The sequence below is a fragment of the Urocampus carinirostris genome, chromosome 1 (assembly GCF_059441175.1).
Source record: "Urocampus carinirostris isolate Australia breed hairy pipefish chromosome 1, RoL_Ucar_1.0, whole genome shotgun sequence".
Taxonomy (NCBI): domain Eukaryota; kingdom Metazoa; phylum Chordata; class Actinopteri; order Syngnathiformes; family Syngnathidae; genus Urocampus; species Urocampus carinirostris.
Window position 1 is genome coordinate 41,943,776 of NC_142349.1, and position 19,450 is coordinate 41,963,225.

At 42.9% G+C, this 19,450-nt stretch overlaps 1 protein-coding gene and 2 non-coding genes across 7 annotated transcripts in view; 1 reads left to right on the forward strand and 2 right to left on the reverse strand.

The window, feature by feature from the left end:
- shank1 (SH3 and multiple ankyrin repeat domains 1) overlaps positions 1 to 12,834 on the forward strand; it is a 112,781-nt gene extending 99,947 nt beyond the window's left edge. For 2 of the 5 annotated variants that reach the window (XM_088339672.1, XM_088339706.1), the window contains 8 exons: positions 1,458 to 1,538; positions 3,928 to 3,954; positions 4,040 to 4,096; positions 4,267 to 4,382; positions 5,789 to 5,906; positions 6,758 to 10,145; positions 10,908 to 11,795; positions 12,282 to 12,834. In XM_088339672.1, coding sequence (XP_088195798.1) covers positions 1,458 to 1,538; positions 3,928 to 3,954; positions 4,040 to 4,096; positions 4,267 to 4,382; positions 5,789 to 5,906; positions 6,758 to 10,145; positions 10,908 to 11,795; positions 12,282 to 12,360 — 4,754 coding nt within the window. In that variant the 3' untranslated portion in view covers positions 12,361 to 12,834. The remainder of the gene's footprint in view (positions 1 to 1,457; positions 1,539 to 3,927; positions 3,955 to 4,039; positions 4,097 to 4,266; positions 4,383 to 5,788; positions 5,907 to 6,757; positions 10,146 to 10,907; positions 11,796 to 12,281) is intronic. The other 3 variants (XM_088339690.1, XM_088339681.1, XM_088339699.1) reach the window with 3 other exon arrangements.
- A 4,458-nt stretch (positions 12,835 to 17,292) lies between these two features.
- On the reverse strand, positions 17,293 to 17,382 carry LOC148374694 (small nucleolar RNA SNORD88). Its single transcript, XR_015849105.1, has one exon. It is a non-coding gene; the product is annotated as a small nucleolar RNA SNORD88 (small nucleolar RNA).
- A 204-nt stretch (positions 17,383 to 17,586) lies between these two features.
- LOC148374695 (small nucleolar RNA SNORD88) lies at positions 17,587 to 17,677 on the reverse strand. Its single transcript, XR_015849104.1, has one exon. It is a non-coding gene; the product is annotated as a small nucleolar RNA SNORD88 (small nucleolar RNA).
- Between the last annotated feature and the right edge of the window lie 1,773 nt (positions 17,678 to 19,450).

Consider the following 19,450-nt stretch of genomic DNA (forward strand, 5'->3'; position numbering starts at 1 on the left):
ATCTTCTTAGTAAAGAAGACCATTATGTCGTGGGCAGAATGGGTGGAGCTATCTGGGATAGTCTGTTGTCTTGTTAGCGATGCTACAGTGTCGAAAAGGACCTTGGGATTGTTCTTTTGTGACGCAATCACTTTCGAAAGGTAGGCTGATTTTGCAGAGGCCAGGGCCGCTTTATACTTCAACAAACTATCACACCAGATTTGATGGAAAACTTCAAGCTTGGTAGCGCGCCATTTTCTTTCAGATTTCCTGCATTCTCGTTTAAGGGATCTAGTTTCATCATTAAACCAAGGTGTGCGTCTTTTAGGTCGTGATTTATGCCGGATGGGCGCAACTGAATCCAGGGCATTGGCCAGGGTAGCGTTAAATTCATTTAGGAGTGGTTCGATGGAGCCTATGTAGGAAGGAAAGGACGCAACTGCTCCTGGAAGAATATCGGAGAGCTCAGAAACTGTGCCCGTGCTTATATTGCGTCCGGTGAATCCTTCAGTTTTTTTGGTACTACATTTAGCTAGCACCTCAAATGTAACTAAATAATGATCCGAGATAACTGTAGTACACGATAGCACCGCCATGTTTGAGGTTGAAACTCCTCGAGTCAGAACCAAGTCGAGCGTGTTTCCATCTTTATGGGTTGGCAAATCAACCAGTTGATTAAAACCAAAAGCATCAATTATAGACTGAAACGCAACAGTGAGTGCGTTTCACTCAAATAGTTACTAACTAATGGTAAAAATTGAAACTAGTTCATAACTGAGGAACATTTTATTGCAAAAGCCCAACTTCATTATCAAATACAAATACACATATGTGAAAACAAAAACAAAATCAATTGCTCTCTGATGTTGTCAGGGGGGTGTTTGGGGGCCACTGTGATAAAGGAAAATGTACTGTATTAGAATTTATCCCAACATCAGACTATTTTTACTCACGGCACCATGTTGATGAATATGTGGGGCCATGGTAAAAATAATTCATGTTTTCTCCTTTCACTAACATTAATCAATAGTACCATGAGTAAAGGTAGTGTGATGATGAGGTCAAATCTTATGCCTTTTCCTATGTAACCTACATTCCTAAGGGTCTAGTAATTACCCGATGGATTTAGGCGTGTCATGATTATTATTATTTTCTATTATTATAGTTGTTATTGTTATTATTACTATTGTTATCATTGGGCCCACCACAAAAATAATGTCGATTGATTGATTGATTGATTGATTGATTAATTGATTGACTGCCATCCCCTCCTCATTATGGGCCATTTCTAATTTTGTCTTCAAGTATTTGCTATCAGAAGAGCCAAAATTTAATAAAAAAGGTCATTTAACCCTAACCCTATTTTTTTTAAAAAAAAAAAAGATCCGTGGTAATGAAAAGGTTGGGGACCGCTAAATTTAGATGACGGGCAGAGTCATGAGTGACCTCTTGTGGTCATTGTTGTGATTGCGTTGCAGTCCCACAGCAGAGCAAGAGGCTGAGCACACCCGCAATCGCCCTGCGCTCCAAGTCAATGACATCAGAGCTGGAAGAGATGGGTAAGTCAACATTTAAAGACAGCTTTCAAGGAAAACACTTTTATTATTTTACTGGAACGTTACTTTTTCTTACTTACATTGACCTATATTTTAGAATTAGAATTGTCTTTACGGATCAAAGGTAACAGTATGATGAACACAGTGGCGTACCATGTATTTACACCTAGGCTTTCACTCCAGCCTGAATTAGTGGTGTGACGTTCGCGAACAAACAGCCGTTTCCTCGAAGTGAGATTTCCTATTTTATTTGTGAGGACTCAGCTCGAGTAGAAGTAATTTGAGCCTACTCCAGCCCCGGTTATGTGTCCGACAGCACCCTTCTCGCTCTGGCGCAGTCCGCTTGTTGGCTCAACTGTGCAAGAGGGGGCTTAATAGGGGCGCGGGGGAGACAGATGCAAAATCCTGTCCTTTGTCATGACATTTAAGTTAAACAATACTGTATAAACACAAGATCAATCATGTGTGGATCATTTTTTTTAAAAACGGCAGCGAGACAGAAGCTCGACTGACCAGAACGTAATGATTGATATTGATTAACATTTTAAGCCTGAACGGTCCCGAAATACGGATCGGGCTTGAGATCTAACCTAAAAGCTGAAAGTAATGTATAAAACATTTTCCTGCTTGCGCAAGGCTTGCTTGTCCAATCTTTTGCTATTAAAGCAACACATTTCCTTGTTTAACGACTGGCATGATCGATTTAATGCACTCCCGCCACTAGCCAATTCTTATTTGTGAAACGGATGACGGTCCTTAAGGCCAGCTAGCTCCCCTTCAGACACCAACTCTAAATCTGATCGGCTAAATCAACAGTTTTATTCTCACTTGTTTGGTCTGCAGATCCTCTTCTGCGGGCCTCAGGGTAGATTTCTGAGCCTAGCAACAACTAATGGCTGAAATGTGATTGGTTAAATACTGTACTTAAATGTGAAAGAACATATATAGAAGCAGTGTAACTAGGGGAAAGGAAGCTGCCTGACAATTTGGAATTATTTAATAAAAAAGTATTATTATATTCTTTAATACAACAATTAAGTCTTGTTTGACAAAATAGAATTAGCATCACTTGATTTAGATACGTTTAACGCCTGCAGAGGAAGTCTTGCAGGCCCTCATTGCTTGCTTAAATGGTAAATACACTGTATTTATATAGAGCTTTTCAGTCACTGAACACCTCCCAGAGTGCCTTACAATGTATTTTACACCTACCCATTCACACACACACTCACACACCAAATGAATGAATAAAACTGCTGAATGAATATTGTTTTCCATTGATTTATATTTTGCCCTGTAGTGCTCTTAGATGACTCTGACCCACCATACCTTTGACTTATGGTTACCAATCAATTACAACCAACAAATAGCAATATCTTGGTAGCGCCATCTACCTACAGAAGAAATAACACAATTCAGATTACAGAAACTTCTTGTTGATCTTATGACGTTTTCTTTTTAATTGGAAAAGTAGATTTCATTTAGCCAGAGATGTGGTTTTAGTTGAGAAATGTTCTTAAAATATATTTTCTTTTTCTTACACAGTAAAGGGGCAGTGTGTATTATTTTACAACTTGATATCACTTTATGGTGTATATCAACCCAAAACAAGTGCTAAAATGCACAAGGAAGAATACAAACTGCGGTGACTTAAAGTGAGCAAAACGCACCATATTACTTCTCATTTTTCACCCCAGCCATTTTGAGGTTTTTGTTTTCCCCGTAGCAGCAAGACGACAGACAGAAACAATACAGTATACGTTGTTATGTTTACACACGAACCAGGAAGTAGGTGCCGGATGCTGGGTGACCTCTCACAGTGCCCCGCGGCGGAAAGAAGCACTACAGTACTGTCCTCTACTCGGAAAAAGGTGCACACAATACAAAATCTAACAGCAATGGCTGGATATTTTTCAACATCCGCCAAAAAATGTTCATATCTACCGTTTTACAAAATTTGAATGGCCGTAATTAGTGGGGAGCGTTTGTATTGGTTTTTAATGAATAAATAAATTACGTTTTTTATCACTAGGAGGCACCAAATGATACACACTGACCCTTTTAGATGAACTGTTGCAGATGTTGTCCTACAGGCGGCAGTAATCATACCACGTTATCAAAAATCAAATCAAGTTGACTGCCCATGACCATTTATTTTGTGTTTTTGTCCCCTCACGTTGCCGTATGAATGATTCTACAGTTGAAAGAGGTAAACATGTTGAATTTATCTTTTCATTTGGTGTCTTTGATGAAGAAACATTTGGTGTTCAAAATGACTCGACATAACTTTAGGTCATGTAGAAGTGAATATCTGCCCCCAAGGTTATTAGTATTTGGCATAGCAATGGCTTCACGCTCCTGTTAAAGTCAAATGTCCTTTTTGTCCTCCCAGCTGCCACCCCATGGAAAAAAAAGACGGGTAATCTCCCATGCAGCCTTTAATTGTTTTTCTTCTGCGCAGAGCAACGTTGCACGCTCCCTAAGCGCATTTCTCTCCCTTTCAGAATCGGAATCCTCCCAAGTGGCTGAGAAGAAGAGGACAGTCTATCAGATGGCACTAAGTAAGGCCGCATTGTCATCGCCATCTTTTCCCGCCTCCTCAGTCCCGTCCCTTTTCCGGTCTATTTTGCGTGGCCGTTGTCCCCTTTTTTTTCGGGTTTCATTGTCTTGTGCATTCCCTCTTTTTCCGTCCTTTCCTCCTTGCCTTTCTTGTCCTCGCTCTCCCTCTCAGATAAATTAGATGAAATTCTTGCAGCGGCTCAGCAGACAATCAGCACCAACGAGGCAGGGGGCACGCGGGGACAGGGCCCCAAACGGGACAGGGGGCGGACTTTTTATAGCAATGAGGTGCGTGACTTTGGGTTGAATAAAAGGTATTATTACCATTTCTTCATCCTTTTTAGTTCGTCATTCTTTCAGTTATTTTGACTTTTATTCTTTTCCCATTTTACATTGGCATTTTTTCCATTTCCTCCCCACTTTTTCATTTTCCTAATTTCCTTTCATCAGACGTTTTCTTATCTTTCTGCCCACCTTGTTTTTTTTCTGTACTTTCTGTCTAAAGACTTGTCTGTCGTTTTTTTCTGAAAACACCATTTTCATTTGCAAAAGCTTTCATCTTTATCTTGAAATGACTTTTTGCCACCTTAATGGTATCCGTCCTATATTGTTTGACTATCCACAGTCCTTGATTGTCGAAAACCAAGGTACATGAAAAATTGCAAATTATTTTCAAAACTATGTTTGCCCAGTTTATACCGTAAGCCAGGGGTCAGAAACCTTTATGACGCAGAGAGCCATGATTGCAAAATATATTTATACTTTAAAACAAAATTGAACAAAATCACCAAACCCGCTCTTTTGGCTTTATTATTGTACTGTTCTCAGCTCAGGGATGCTGCTGGAAATGTGAATTTCCCTTCGGGGATGAATAAAGTATCTATCTATCTATCTATCTATCTATCTATCTATCTATCTATCTATCTATCTATCTATCTATCTATCTATCTATCTATCTATCTATCTATCTATCTATCTATCTATCTACAGCACACTTTACTGTATACGATGGATGATTTGATAAAATTTATGAAATAATAATAATGCCAAGGCCTGTGTCCCATACCAAAAGATATACCACTTAAAATGTGTCTCCCTCCCATAGTTACTTAAGATCGTTGAGGCTGATTTTGACGTTTCATCTTTGTCGTAATTAATCGCTTCAAAACAAAGTGCGAGAAGAGTTATTTTGCAAAAATGTGACAAAATACTGCAAAGAGAAGGATACGGCTGTATTTACGGGAGGACGCTATGTAGGCAGAGATCAGCCCACCCCTATCGCTCACCTAATCAGATTGCTCTGGGTGCTCGGCTGGCATTTTCGGGTGTTTACAGTTTGTTAGGTGGGTTTTCATCATAAAGTGTCTCAACTGTGAAGATAGATTTTTTAATGAGCTTCCATATAAAAGATTCCTTAGAGATGTACAGCCAAAACTGGGTCTGTTGGTGTAATACCGGGAGTGTAAACTGGAGTTTATACTTTGCCACATGTATTTTTGAGCAGACAATTGAATTTGTTATTTGCATACAATACAATTGCAAAGTCACAGAGAAAATGGTAATGGCCCTTATTTTATCTCAGAGCCAGATGTCCTCATGGAAAGAGCCAAATCTGTTCACAAGCCATACGCTCCCGACCCTTGCTTTAAGTGATATACAGGTGTGTGTAACTGAATGCATTTCTTCACTTTTAGCCGAACTTTGTGGACCATGCTGGCCTGGCGGCATCTGGCCTGGTTCTGGCCTACGAACGGGGCCACTACACTACACCTCATGGCCCCCCACATGGTATGCTGCGGCAGAAATCTATCGGTGAGGTGGTTTGTTTCTACTACCAGTGCGTCCACCTGTCTGTCTGGGCCTGCTAATGGTCCGCACTCTGCTGGTCTTTTGTCCGTGGCCCTTCCATGTCTCTGTGGAAGGCCACTTTTGTTGTTTTATCTCATGTGTCTGTGTGTAAGATAATTATTGTTGTGCTTAATATACCTCAAAATAATAACAGCTTTTGAGTCTCGGTGTGAAAAATTACTTGCATGTACAAATTTACATTAGTCTTCTGTCAAATCTGTAACATTGATGTCAAAGAATATTGAAAAAAAGGTAAAGAGTTGCATTTGAAATCAGTAAAATACTCAGGAATGGTTGCAAAGTCCATTCTAATAGTGCACGTAAGTGGAGAGTTTTCAATTCTTACAAACCAATAAGATGGAAAAACAGTAAAAATAGATTGAAGTTTAACCTTAAAAGAACGGACTGCTTTGAATGTGCTGTACATCTTTGTGTATACACTGACTTTTTGAATTGATTAATGACATTTTTCTTTATTTTGGAATAGATATCACAAATATGGCCGAAGAAAGCGTTCAGTCATTATGTTCAAAAAATTTTTCACATTCATTGTTTGATGTCCTTCTTTAAAATTTGCCTTTGAGCAAGTCACTAGGTTTTAATCATTGACTCTCTTTTTGCGATATCTTACTCTCCGGGTGCGCCTAGATTTTATAAAATTGATTTTAAACATTATGACCCACGACAAAAGGACAGACTTGGAGGTGGGTAGGCGGGCAGGTAGATAGAGACACATAGCCTCGGTTTTCTTGTGCTTGGTGTAGCTTCTTCAGGAAGTCAAATTCAGCATTTCTGATTTTTTTTTTTTTCTTCAGGGGTGCCCGAAGAGGAGAAACAGTTTCTGCATCCTCCAGCCGTTAAGTTTTCTCGCAGTCTGTCAGTGCCTGGCCCGGATGAGATCCCGCCACCTCCAACCACAGCGCCGCCTGAGCCTCCCTTTTCCTCTGCACCTCCCCTCGGATGGAGAGCCAAGTCCTCCCAGCAGCCTTCTGTATCTCAGTCCTCCATTGCGTCTTTGTACTACCAGCCCTACTCACAGGCTGTGCACTTAACCCAAGTAAGTCGGGAGAGGACCACCGGCACACTAGCGGACCATTCCTCCTTCTACTCCCATGTTGGTGCACAAGCTGCCCAGAACAGGACTGCTACGCGTAAGGTCGCTTACACTGCAGAGCCTATTGGGGCTGGTGGGGGCGGCAAAGCAGTTGGTCTTCGGAGGGGCTACAGCAGCGCCATTCCCCCTTCCAGCATTGCGACAGTCATGCCACAACAAAAGCAGACAGGTCAACCAGCGCGGATAGAGCGTGGTGCAACCGGAGCGGGAGGGCCTAAAGGCGGCGCCCGAAGAGGCAAAGGTCCGCTGGTGAAACAATCCAAAGTAGAAGATTTGAGAGCAGCCCAGGGTATATTCGGAAGTAAAGTAGAAAAGAGTTCTATCCCCATCCCCACCATCATCGTCAAGGCCCCCTCAACCAGCAGCAGCGGGCGTAGCAGCCAGGGCAGCAGCGTGGAGGCAGATACTCCTGCCCCTGGGGAGTCAGAAGAATCAAAACCCTCCCACGGTCCTCCTCGTACCCCAGCTCCACAACCCCCTGCGCCTCCCTCCATGCCTGCACCGCCACCCCCGTCGCTGCCTTCCATGCGAGCCCAAGACGGACTAGACTTCACCAGCCAGTTTGGTGCAGCCGTCGTGGGCGCAGCTCGCCGGGATCGTGAACGATTTCATGAAGCTCGGAAAAAGAGTGCCTCTTTGTTCATGTCTGCCGACGAAGACATGGGTCTTGGTAGTGAAGGTGTGGGAGGACTAACACGGGCCCACCTGTCGCAGCAGCAGCTAAACACGCAAGCTGAATGCTCAAACTCTAAACTTCGCCCTTCAAAATCCATCGACGAGGGCATGTTTTCCGGGGACACCTTCATCCACCACACACGCAGCATGCCTCCTGCCTTTGGTCTACCAGAGTACTCCTCACAGGCCCTTGACTATCAGCCCAAGTCCGTACCTGCTGATCTGTACACCGCTGCAGGTAGGCAGCCTGTACCCTCCTCCACTTTCATTCACCCCTTGACAGGAAAAGCTCTAGATCCCACATCGCCGCTGGGGCTCGCCCTAGCAGCTAGAGAGCGCGCCTTGCGGGACGACACGAGATTGAGAAGGGCTCCCGAGCGCCCCTTCACTCGCCAGATGTCTAGTGTTGTCTTCCCTTCCTCTACAGTCACCTCGCAACCAGTGTTATCCTCCGCCCAGTCTTCCAGCTCCTACTTGGTTACTTCTTCTTCCCTTGCTGCCACCACTCCTTCCGTTGGCCGCCCACCCTCACCAAGAATCCTTGGAGGAGGCATGTGGGCTGAGGAAGCCGCAGGGGGTAGCGGTGTTGATAGAGAGCGGGAAGGAGGTGGTGCTCGTGAGGGACTTCGAGTTCGCTTCTCAGAGGACCAAACAGTCCACCCGCATGCCTACCAGTCACAGTCGTACCAGCCTGGTTTTAAGGAGAGAGAGCGGGAGTGGTCAAGGGGGCGAGAGAGGGAGGCCTCCAGGGAACGAGAACAGGAGAAAGAGCAGGAAGGGTACATGAGGAGAGCCGAACAGGCTACTAATGAGAAGGAACCTCAGCAACCACGGCGGCCCTCGTTTCTCAGGATGGAGAGTCAAACTGATGCTTACGTCTTGTCTCGAACCACTACCTCCACTCTACCGACAGGTTCTCAGCAGGCTACCAATGCTACTGGGAGTACCGGGTCTGGACTGATGGTTCTTCCACCGCCTGCTCCGTCAGTGGATGCGGATGATGAATTTGTCTATGCAGACCCCCTTCCACCACCGTTACAGTTTGCTAACAGCTTTGACAGAGGATACTCACAACGCCGGCTTCTCCCCAACTTAAACCAACAGAATGTCCCACCGCCTCCGCCTCCTCCCCCACCACCTGCCCAAAAGGAACTGTTTGGAAGTGTATTTCCCACCCACACACCCCTGCCGTCACCACAAGCAGGCGACTCCACGGCCTCCAGCCTCACGTCGTATGACAGCGAGGTAGCTAATCTGACGCAATCCGCTCACTCCCCCTCCCAGATTTCACCCAACCCGCCTCCTCCCCATTCACCTTCTAGCCTGCATCCAACATCAACCAGCGGACCCCCACCTCCACCGTTAGTGTCACCACCGCTCCCACCAGGCTCCTATCACAGACCATTATCCGTGTCCCATCCTCACCACTTGTACAACAGCGCTCCTGGGCGCTCCTCACCCACGCCCCCACTCACCGTAACTCCACCACCTGCTTACAGAGCCTCCCCACCCTTTTCTTCCACGGCAGGCACCTCTGCACCTCAGCGGAGTGCCCCTTCATTTGCCATGACCACAAATTGTGCTGCCACAACCACGGCTGCTGCCGTCACAACAAGTACTTCCACACAGCTTTACTATGAGCGAACACATGCCACGTACACCACTTCCATTCAAAGCACCCAGCACCGGACAGGGGAACGTCCCCGCCCGCCCCCAGCCACCAAGAAGGGAGAATCCCTAGAGACTGTGGTCGACTCTGGAATAGAAGAACTAGACAGCCGTAGTAGTAGTGACCACCACCTGGACAGCATCCTGGCCAACGTTCGCTCAGATAGGTTAGACAGAGGGGAGAGAGGGGGTGGACGATTAACAGGTGGGGCGGTAGAATCAGGGGAACGTGGGGATTTTCTGGAGTCGTACATGAGCTACGTAGATGGACAGACGTTTGAAATGCAGAATGCCACAGCAGGAACGTCAACCTACCCGAAAAGCAGCAGGTTCAGGGAGGGAAATCGAGGGGGCGAACATCAAAGACAGACTAGCACTGCCCCTGCATCCTTCCATTCTCATCGGCGAAGAGATGACCATGAACGAGAGCAGGAGGAGGCTGAGGACGGTGTCATGACCGAAGATGAAGGAGGCCATGATGTCTACGGGATGACAGACATCCAGAATTTAGAACGTCCCAACTCACCTTATTTTGAACGCCCACGCACTCCGGAAATAAAGCCCCCCTGGGGCGAAGGACAGATGGGCAGTGATACTGGGGGGCAGTTCGGGGGACTATTAGAGGGCAAGAAAATATATCCTCCAGCATCAAGTATGAAGCCAAACATGATCAATGAGCTGAACAGCAGAGTGCAGCAAAGAACCAAGGATAACTGGAGCAGCCAGAGACCGCTGAGCAGACACAGGTAAGCAGGCCTTGTCAGTACAAACAACATCCCTTAATTTTTATCCAGGCTACTTTCAGGCTTGTGGTTGAGTGAAGCTGACATAACAGTTGCTCAGGCTTCAACTAATTACCAATCATTGCTCTGCTTCAGAAAGCAGGTAAACAGTGATTTAATGTTACCTGAGCCCTTCCATGCCATTTTCACTCGTCATCAAAATACAAAATGGTCACAACGATCGATGGATGAAATAAGGAGGATTCTGCTTCTTAATTCAAATTAAACTAACATATTGATAAAAGTGCAATGTTTAGATTAATAAGGACCCACACAACATACTGAATTTAGAAATACTCTTGGTTAACTTCTGAAACTTGACTGAATTTCTAAATCTTCAACTTGGATTACAATGATAAAAGAAATTGATCAACTCCACTCAACATCACTTGCACTTGAAAATAACTATTCCTTTAAGCTTTTCTTTTAACATTTTATTATCTACATTTTGAGATAAGATTTGATTTCAAAAGAAAAAATAGTAGTTTGCAGAGGTTAAATGCATGGGATCCGCATCACCAAGACAGACATTCAAGTTTATGTTTTGGATCAAATTTGGGGGAAGTATAGCATGTCACACTGCAATAATGAAATCTAACTTTATCTGTCATCATAAAAGCCACTAAGCCCAGTAAGCTTCTGTATTAGATTTGTAACTTGTTTGAAACATCAAGGTTAAAACCCGAGACATTGGTTGACGTAGGTTTTCCTCTCCTCATTCCTCAGATTTTCAGAAGATTCAGCTTCGGCTCTAAGTCCACCGCCTGCTCGATCGCAGTCACCGTCGCCGATCTCTTTATCACAACCTTCTCTGTGCCCATCTCCAACTCCCCCCTCCCAGTACCCTAGCTGGGGGCGTTCCCCCTCTCCTCAGCCTACCGCACTTTCGCAGCCTGCCCGTTCACATTCCCCGTTGTCTCCGACGTCTTATTCTCCTTATCCAACTTCCCCCAAGCACAGACCTGTCTACCGGACCAAAGCCCTTGAGTTTCAGTTCATCCCAAGTCGTGACTCCCGAAGGGATCCCCACATCCTTCAGCGCAGAAGGGCACCCAGTCCTCTCATTTCCCCGTCAGAGAGACCCAAACTTGGGCCACCACGTCCCTCGTCTCTCCCTCTTCTCCCCACTTCGCCCCTTTACAGCGCTATGTACGATCTGCGTGGCTCTATAACCCCACCCTCACCCGGTAACCCTCTGGGAGACCCCTACTTCTCGCCCTCCCCACCACTCTTTGCACCTTCAGGGGCCCCACCTCCTCCAAACTCCACCTTGGTCGTTTCCCGCTCTCTTTCTCCTACCCACTTTCTGTCTGGGACATCCTCGCCACCCCTGCACCCCCTCCATCCGCCCACCTGTCTGAGCTACCCTCACCTCCCGCCCCCATCTCCTACAAAGCCCTTTGCCTCAAAGCCTCTGCCCTACTGGACCAAGTACGATGTGGCGGACTGGCTGGGATACTTGAATCTAGCAGAGCACCGCGAACGTTTCCTGGACAACGAAATCGACGGCACCCACTTGCCCTCGCTCACCAAAGATGACTACCTGGATTTGGGCGTCACCCGTGTCGGTCACCGCATGAACATAGAACGGGCCCTGAGGTCTGTAATTGAAAGGTAAGGCTTGAGACTGGCTAGAGTGAGAAATTTAATTGTTAGCTTTGGATTTTGGTTAAGAGTTCCAACACAATATTACCCAGTCTGGATATTAGTCATGTTTAAAGTTTTTTTACCATTGCAGATAAAAGCAACAAATGCTTGTAACTCAATTATCTGTTCAGTACAACCCATTATCCACTTTTTAGCACTCATCCTCTTTAGGGCACAACTAATTTTGCATGGGTACACAGTGGACCTTCATTCTTTAGTTGACCTTGAAACACTATTTTTCCCCCCAGAAGGCCAATATATTTAAACTGTCTCAATGGTAAGTAGAGAGGCAGCAGATGTTTCCACTATGATTTAGATGTAAAAATAATTTAATCACTCCAATGTCCATTCTCAAAATCTGTATTAGATGTTCCTCACTATCTTTAATACTTAAAATTTTACTTGTTGAAATTGTCATCTAAACTCTTTAAAAACTCGTTTTTTGTCCTCCAGGCTCTCCAGCAGTTCCTACCCCATGTCAGGTCTCTCGCCTCGGGATGAGGGGAGGATGGACGATGGGAATCGGAGTTGAGGTGGCGACATAGAAAAAATTCAGTTGAGTAAGTGTGTGCATTGACCAGGAAAATTGGTATTACCAGGAGAGCTTGGGACCAACAAGAGTTCACTGTATGTGATCTGCCCCTGAAACACACACTAAGATGCCAATTGGCCACGTCATAAGATAACAACAAGACTGACCAAAGGAACTGTCCAAATCCCAGAACGAGAGCTGGAGAAGTTTTTGGTCAACGGGGGAAAATATTTCCTGACTTACCTCAGCGCTGTGATCGACATCCGACGTCACTTTTAATGACAAACATACAGACTGGTCACTGTATTATGTTGTAGCAGAAACAAGTGCCAAGACCGACAACATAAAAAAACAGTATGCACACTACAGAAAGCCCTTTGAGTGTTTAGTCTGTATCATACTAGTGTAATAAATGTCCATGTACTAGTACACTTCATCCTCTTTTCCATAGTACCGGTAGGGTGCCGCCTTCCGCTAGGCCAGACCTGGGCACTCCGGTCCTGGAGGGCCGTATGTTCTGCATGATTTTTGAGGTTTCTCTGATCCAATACAGGTGATTCCAATCACCAGTATCGTTAACAAGCACTTGCTAGCTTGCTAACGAGGTTATAATTTGTATCACCCGAGTTAAAGAAGAGCAAACTTTAAAATCTGGCAGGACGTATGGCCCTCCAGGACCGGAGCGCCCAGGTCTGCGCTAGGCCGATGACAGTTAATTTAATTATAGACCCACAACTCTGGCATCAAATTAATGCTCACGGTGTGTAACACGTTTGGCTTGCAAATTTGTACGTTTGCTTGTTTACTTTATGCGAAATGGGATTTTTAAAATGTATTTACTGGATTGATATGCGATCGTAATCGAAAAGAAAGTGCACTACCATGCGATGGAAAGGAGTCATATTGGTTTCATGTCGTGTTGGTTGATTCCACGTAGCTACACCCAGCTGATGCTGGATTGGTCCTCCTCCAGAACGTTTTTAACGGCAAAACTTGATAGGGAATAATAGCGTTTGCCATCTCACAACCTGTGGTAACTCTAAAACTCATATATCCTGCTTTGGCTTCCGGGCATAAAGTAAAGCAGCCAGACATTCAATCGAAGGCAGTGAACCTAAGTAGTGGCCAAAGCAGAACCCTGTCAGAGGTGATTTGATGTGGACGGTCTTTTAGACCCTTTCGCGTCGAAAAATTGAAATGGGAAAGAGGGTATTCCGTTCCTGGAATGGCCTCCTCCATGTTTAACCGGTGTTGTGGAAAAGAGGCATTTATTTTACTGTAACTATTAAGACAATCCTGCACACTACAACAACTGTCATAATTAATGACACATAGTCTACTTCTGCATTATTCTACAAATTGACATTTCTGTGCACTAGTACGTTTTTATTCAGGCATATTTGCCACTCTGCCAACAACTCTATGCTCCAAGTACTACTAACCAAGTATTAGAATTTAAAAAGATAGAACAGTTATGCCTTTCTACAGAAATGTGTGTTCTGCTAGTGGGTTTGAAACCCAAAATGTTGGACCAAAAAAGAACAAAGAAAAACATATTTGGAGCCACCAAAAATTAAAAGCTTCATTTGGATATAGATACTGTATACATCTATATACATTGTAAATTGTTAAGAATATTTGTGTTACATCCCACTGTTGTAGAAACCATATCATCTTACATTAGCCAACACTTTTACAAAAGTATCAGGGAGCCACTAAAGAATGCCAGAAGGCCGCAAGCGGCTCCAGAGCCACTTGCTGCTGACCCCGTACTGGTGCAAAGAGATGGCATAAGTGTGAAAAAAATAATAAAAAGCCATTCCATTACGCTATAATCGAAATGGTAAATGCTAATAGTTCAGCTAATGCATCCTTGGTATTCTGATACTGTTTATCGCCTGAGTAGTTGTGCAATGCAGACTCACTGTTTGTATTTAAAATGTATTACTAGACAGGGAAAATATTGTACTAGTAGGTGGACAATTTAGTGCACCAGTGGGATACATAATACACGGCCAAACTCTTTGCACATACTCGAAAACATTTTAGGGAACGAGACAGTATACTTAATGTAAGTATTTGTATAATGAAAACACAAGGACTTAATGTCTGACAAAGCCACTTCCCTGGATAAATACTGCTACGTGGCTTTCTTCCCAACCCCGTGGACTCCTTTTACTACTTGGCCTCTTCGTACAACTTTTTACCAGGCCGCAAACGGATATCGAGGGGAGATACTATCTTGTCATCATCCTTACCGTTATTCCAACCAAGGCTTTGAGGAACAGAAAAGATATTTTTGCATTGAGGAAAGTGAAAGTCCTGCGTGTTTCTCCTCAACACTCTTTTTTCATGTCCCTCTTCTGCGCTTTGAATCCAAAATGATAATGACATAGCGCAATTTCAAAAGGAGTTCATCTTTTAATAAAGGGCTCTTTTTCTCACATCCTTTAACGTGATTTAATTTTGTTTTGTGGTAAAAAGCTGTCATTGGAGAATGACAATAAGGACAAATGATGCTAATATGGTTTTAAACTCTATACAGAATCTTGTCTTCCAAATGAAAATGTTGTATTTATATTATTCTAATGAACACATCTTTCTATGCAGTACGAGCCCTGTATTTTAGTGTTTTTTTCTTTTAAATTGCATGTTTTTATGCAAAAACATCCCGCTTCCATCAACAGAGTGGCGGGAGTATTTCACAATGCTTTTGACTTGCTTAAAAACAACAGATGTGTAAACCCAGGCCTAAAGGGCCACGTGTTCTTGATTTTTTTCCTCCAATAAAGGTCATTTAAATTACTAGTATAGATTTCAAGCTCCTGTAGAGCTTATTTGTATGACCAGAGTTAAAGAAACCCCTCCAAAGACAAACTGGACATGCAGCCCTGAGGACTGGGCTTGCCCACTGCTCTGACAACAGCCATTAATTAACTTTCGGTTAAACTGCATAGGAAGCCATTTTTTCTTTGTTCTGTAAAGAGATCTTTAAAACAAGCATTATGAACTGTGCAAAGAGAATTTACTACACACATATATATATATATAATATACACGGTATGTGATATGCATATACACATTCCTATAAATACATGAATATAGTGTTTTAAGAGAAATTGTTGGAATTATAATAAAGACTAAGTTTTAATACATGCACTTGTGAAATTTGTCTTACATGATTTGAAAAAAGATTTTTGCACATTAGTATTCTAGACTTTTCAGATTTGAAAGAACTGCTGCATGGATGCACTTAGGTGAATTTTATTCCAAATAGAAGCAAAACATGGATGGAATTAAGGCATTTGATACCTGTTCAGAACATACTATACTGGTAATTAGATGATTATTAGCCTCGTCTTTAAGAGGTGGTGACTCTAAATCCAAAGTGACAGTACGCAAACGTCGGGATTTAGCGGGCACATCTATTCTTGACCAATTTTGTCTATGAATGAACGTATATTTGACATGTTGGAGTAGATAGATACTTTGTTCATCCCCGAAGGGAAATTCACATTTCCAGCAGCATCCCTGAGCTGAGAACAATCGAAAATAACACGGGAGCTGCTGGAGTGGCTGCCATTCGTGACGGCGCCGGAAGAAAAGATTCAATTTGAATCATGTACAAACAAACAATTGAATCATGTACAAACAAACAAACTATTCATGTTTCAATAAGTGGAGTGTTAATAAAATGGGGGGAAAATAATTTCTGATACTGATATAACCAGGTAAAACTAATTTTAAGTTACCTGTCCAAATGAATGTTGTGCCATCTCACCTTTCCCACTCTCTCTCCTCTCACCTTTCCCACTCTCTCTCCTGCAGTTGACTTGCTGCTGCTCGCTCCTGAAACTAATACTTACCTCTTTGTGTATTGTGCAGTCCCTTCTCAAAAATCGTAATGAAGATAAAAATGTTGCCATTCAAATAAAATAATTAATACAAGTAAATATGCCAATACTGCTGAAAAACTACATTAGGCAAATGCAATGTTTATCATAGCTAGAGTCACAACCAGCATGCTAGTGATCTTCCTATAGAATATTCATGTTTTGTACATGACTTAGAGCTGCATTTTATGCCTGAAAACTGCCACACAATTAGCTTGATTCTTCCAGTAATCTCACTAAGGAAACTTCTGTCTCTTTTGACTAACTGAAGAGAGCCATTTCTGCTTTGAACGGCTGTTTTTTTTTTTGAAAATGTGCGATGCTATACTATGCCTTGATTGGTTCAAACAAAAACTTTCTTCCAAGAGTCTTATACCAGGCCAGTTTAAAGTCAAAGCAACAGATAATCCCCGATGAAACAAGACAACAAAATGATGGGATTTTATTTTTATTGCAATAAATTCAGTTTAACATACAAAAAGGCACTTCAAGCTTTTCAACACAACACATTTAAATGAAATATAAAATCCGTGAAAAATAAAAAATGAATACTTAAATGTAAAAGATTTGTGCTTTTTCAGACAGAACAGATAACAGAACAGCCCCCCCAAACAATAAATTATATAAATTAAGTTTAGAATTAGGATTGCTTAGGATGTAGAGCAGTCACTTGGGACCAAAAGTTTGCAGATTCAATTCCTGGCTCCTTCGAGTTAAATGTCGAAGTGTCCTTGTGCAAGAAACTGAACGCCTGATGGCCCCACATGAGCAGGTAGACGCCTTGCAAGGCTGACTTCGCCAACTCATCTTTAGTGGCCAACATCACGAGTCTTGCAGGTCCCACCAACAGGCCCCCTCGATCGAGTCCCGCCATTAAACTTGCGTCTGCGGCTTGAGGATGCACATAGCTGTAATGTAGTTGATAACAAGGATGTCCACATATTTCTTGTTGTGGTTTATCACCTGGGAACCTTGCAAAGAAAAAAAGAAAAAACTTGAGAGGGACGATATACTCTCAGAATGGAACAACATAATTTTGTGTTTCCTCAGACTCTGCCATGTCAGGAGCAGAGCTGCACTTTAATCAACAGCCAATTTCTGAGCCCAGTGCAATACATCACAGAAGTCCTTTAATACTTGAAATCATTGAATTTAAATTTACCTCAGTTTGGAAGTCAGTCCTAGCAAACCCAAGATGGCCACATGGTTGTCCAACCCAGGAAAGTCGACGCATGCTTGATTCCATTGTGTCTCGGGTGCCGATCTGCTAAGATAAAAGTAAACAGAGTTACAACTAGGTCATTGTGAGAAATTGGGATACCCGATGCTTAAAATACTCCTCAGATATTTTGGCTTGTCAGGGCCAAAAGTTGCACGAATCTCCATGTATACTCAGAGCCCAGTGCACATCATCAAGGAAGTACTTATAGAACAATTAACACACCCGTCAACTAGGGTTGTTAAACAAATCTAATTTGGTTTAAAGTACGTTTCTGGTATTAACTTATGTATGCTTGAGTGTGGTCAAAAATAAAACCATGTGTTGTTTATCAAAATCTTAAAGTTTAAGTACAGGCGCCCCCCCCCCCCCCCCCCTTTTAACAACCTTTAGTTACGCAAACAGTTGTGAATTAAATTTCAGTATGTCGAAATATATCCGGACATTGCTATAGTGTGCACCTCTTTCCGAGTAGAGGACAGTACCGTAGTGCTTCTTTCCGCCGGGTGCTGTGTGAGAGGTCACCCAGCATCCACCACAATGTAACACGGCTTCTACTTCTTAGTTCATGTGTGACATAAACACACTGCACCTAGCACGCTAAGAACTTTTACATTTTTCATTGTTTAGTATCTTGTGCATCCATTCGATATGGTTGGTGTGGAGTGTTAAGAGTCAAGCAGTTTCTTTTGAAATGAAAGTCGAATAAGAAGGCTTGATGTGGTAGAGGAAATGGTTGGGTCGCTTCATTTCTCATCCACTTTTTACCGCAGAGGATATCGCCAATCTCTTTATAGTGAAGTCATGTTAATTTGTATAGCCCTTGATCACAAGGAGTCACAAAGGGCTGCACAGACCTCAGAACGTTAACACTTAATGTGTAGCTTTGTTTTTTTTTTTTAGTACTATGCTTTATAATGTTATAGGGCCTATTTTATTAAACATTTATTTATCAGTTTCAAAAACAATACAAATTACTTATACAAACCTTAAACAAATATAAACCTTGAATATACAGCCCATACAAAATATAACACTGAAGCAATTTACGAACAATCATCCGGAACCTATCTCGTTCATAAATTGGGCAGCGCCTGTGTCATCATTCTACGTACATTTTTTACAAGATGCTATTATATTTTTTACAATTTACAAACAAAAAGACCATGTATCAGTAGTATACGTACATGGTCTACTACTAGTAATCGAGACGATCTACATTAGGGCCGAAATGAAAGACGAGAACGGTCCAAAAGCGAGTGCACAGCGTGGAACCGGATTAACGCCGGGGACGTTAGTGGGGATTCCACCATGTTCAAGAATTACAAATATCTCAACTTATAGCTTTAATTAACATTGATTAAATATGGTTATGTTATGTATGGTGCAGCAGTGGATCAGGAGGTAGAGCGCTCGTCTTGGGATCAAGAGATTGCGGTTCGAATCCTGGCTCGTTCGTGTTACATGCCGAAGTGTCCTTGAGTAAGACATTGAACCCCTAATGCCCCCAATAATCAGGTTAGCGCAGTGATATTTGGTAACTAAGCGCATTATGACGATGAGGGATGGGTATTAAGAAGATTAGAGTATAAAACATGTGATTATTGTAATTGTGATAATTACTGATATCTGACCTATGTAGTAGAACGTGTTGTGTGACATTATTTTGTTGTTGACTCGTTGTTTATGTCCTGTCTTTATTTTAATGTTCGAAATAAAGTTTTCACTCAAAAAAAAATTGATCAAAACACGTGAATTAAAACTAAAGCGTTAGCTCGCAGCTCTCGCGAGCTAGCATGCTAACCACGTGCGCAAGAGTCCATTGAGTAATCTTGCGATTGGAACGCTTCCATCAACTTTAATCCCTTAACACGGGGAATGCAAGTGTTTCGACTCTTTGAAAAATAATATTCATTCTTATAATCCAGGCGAGCTATCGACGCAATAGCCTCGAAATAATTGCTGTTACAAATAGATT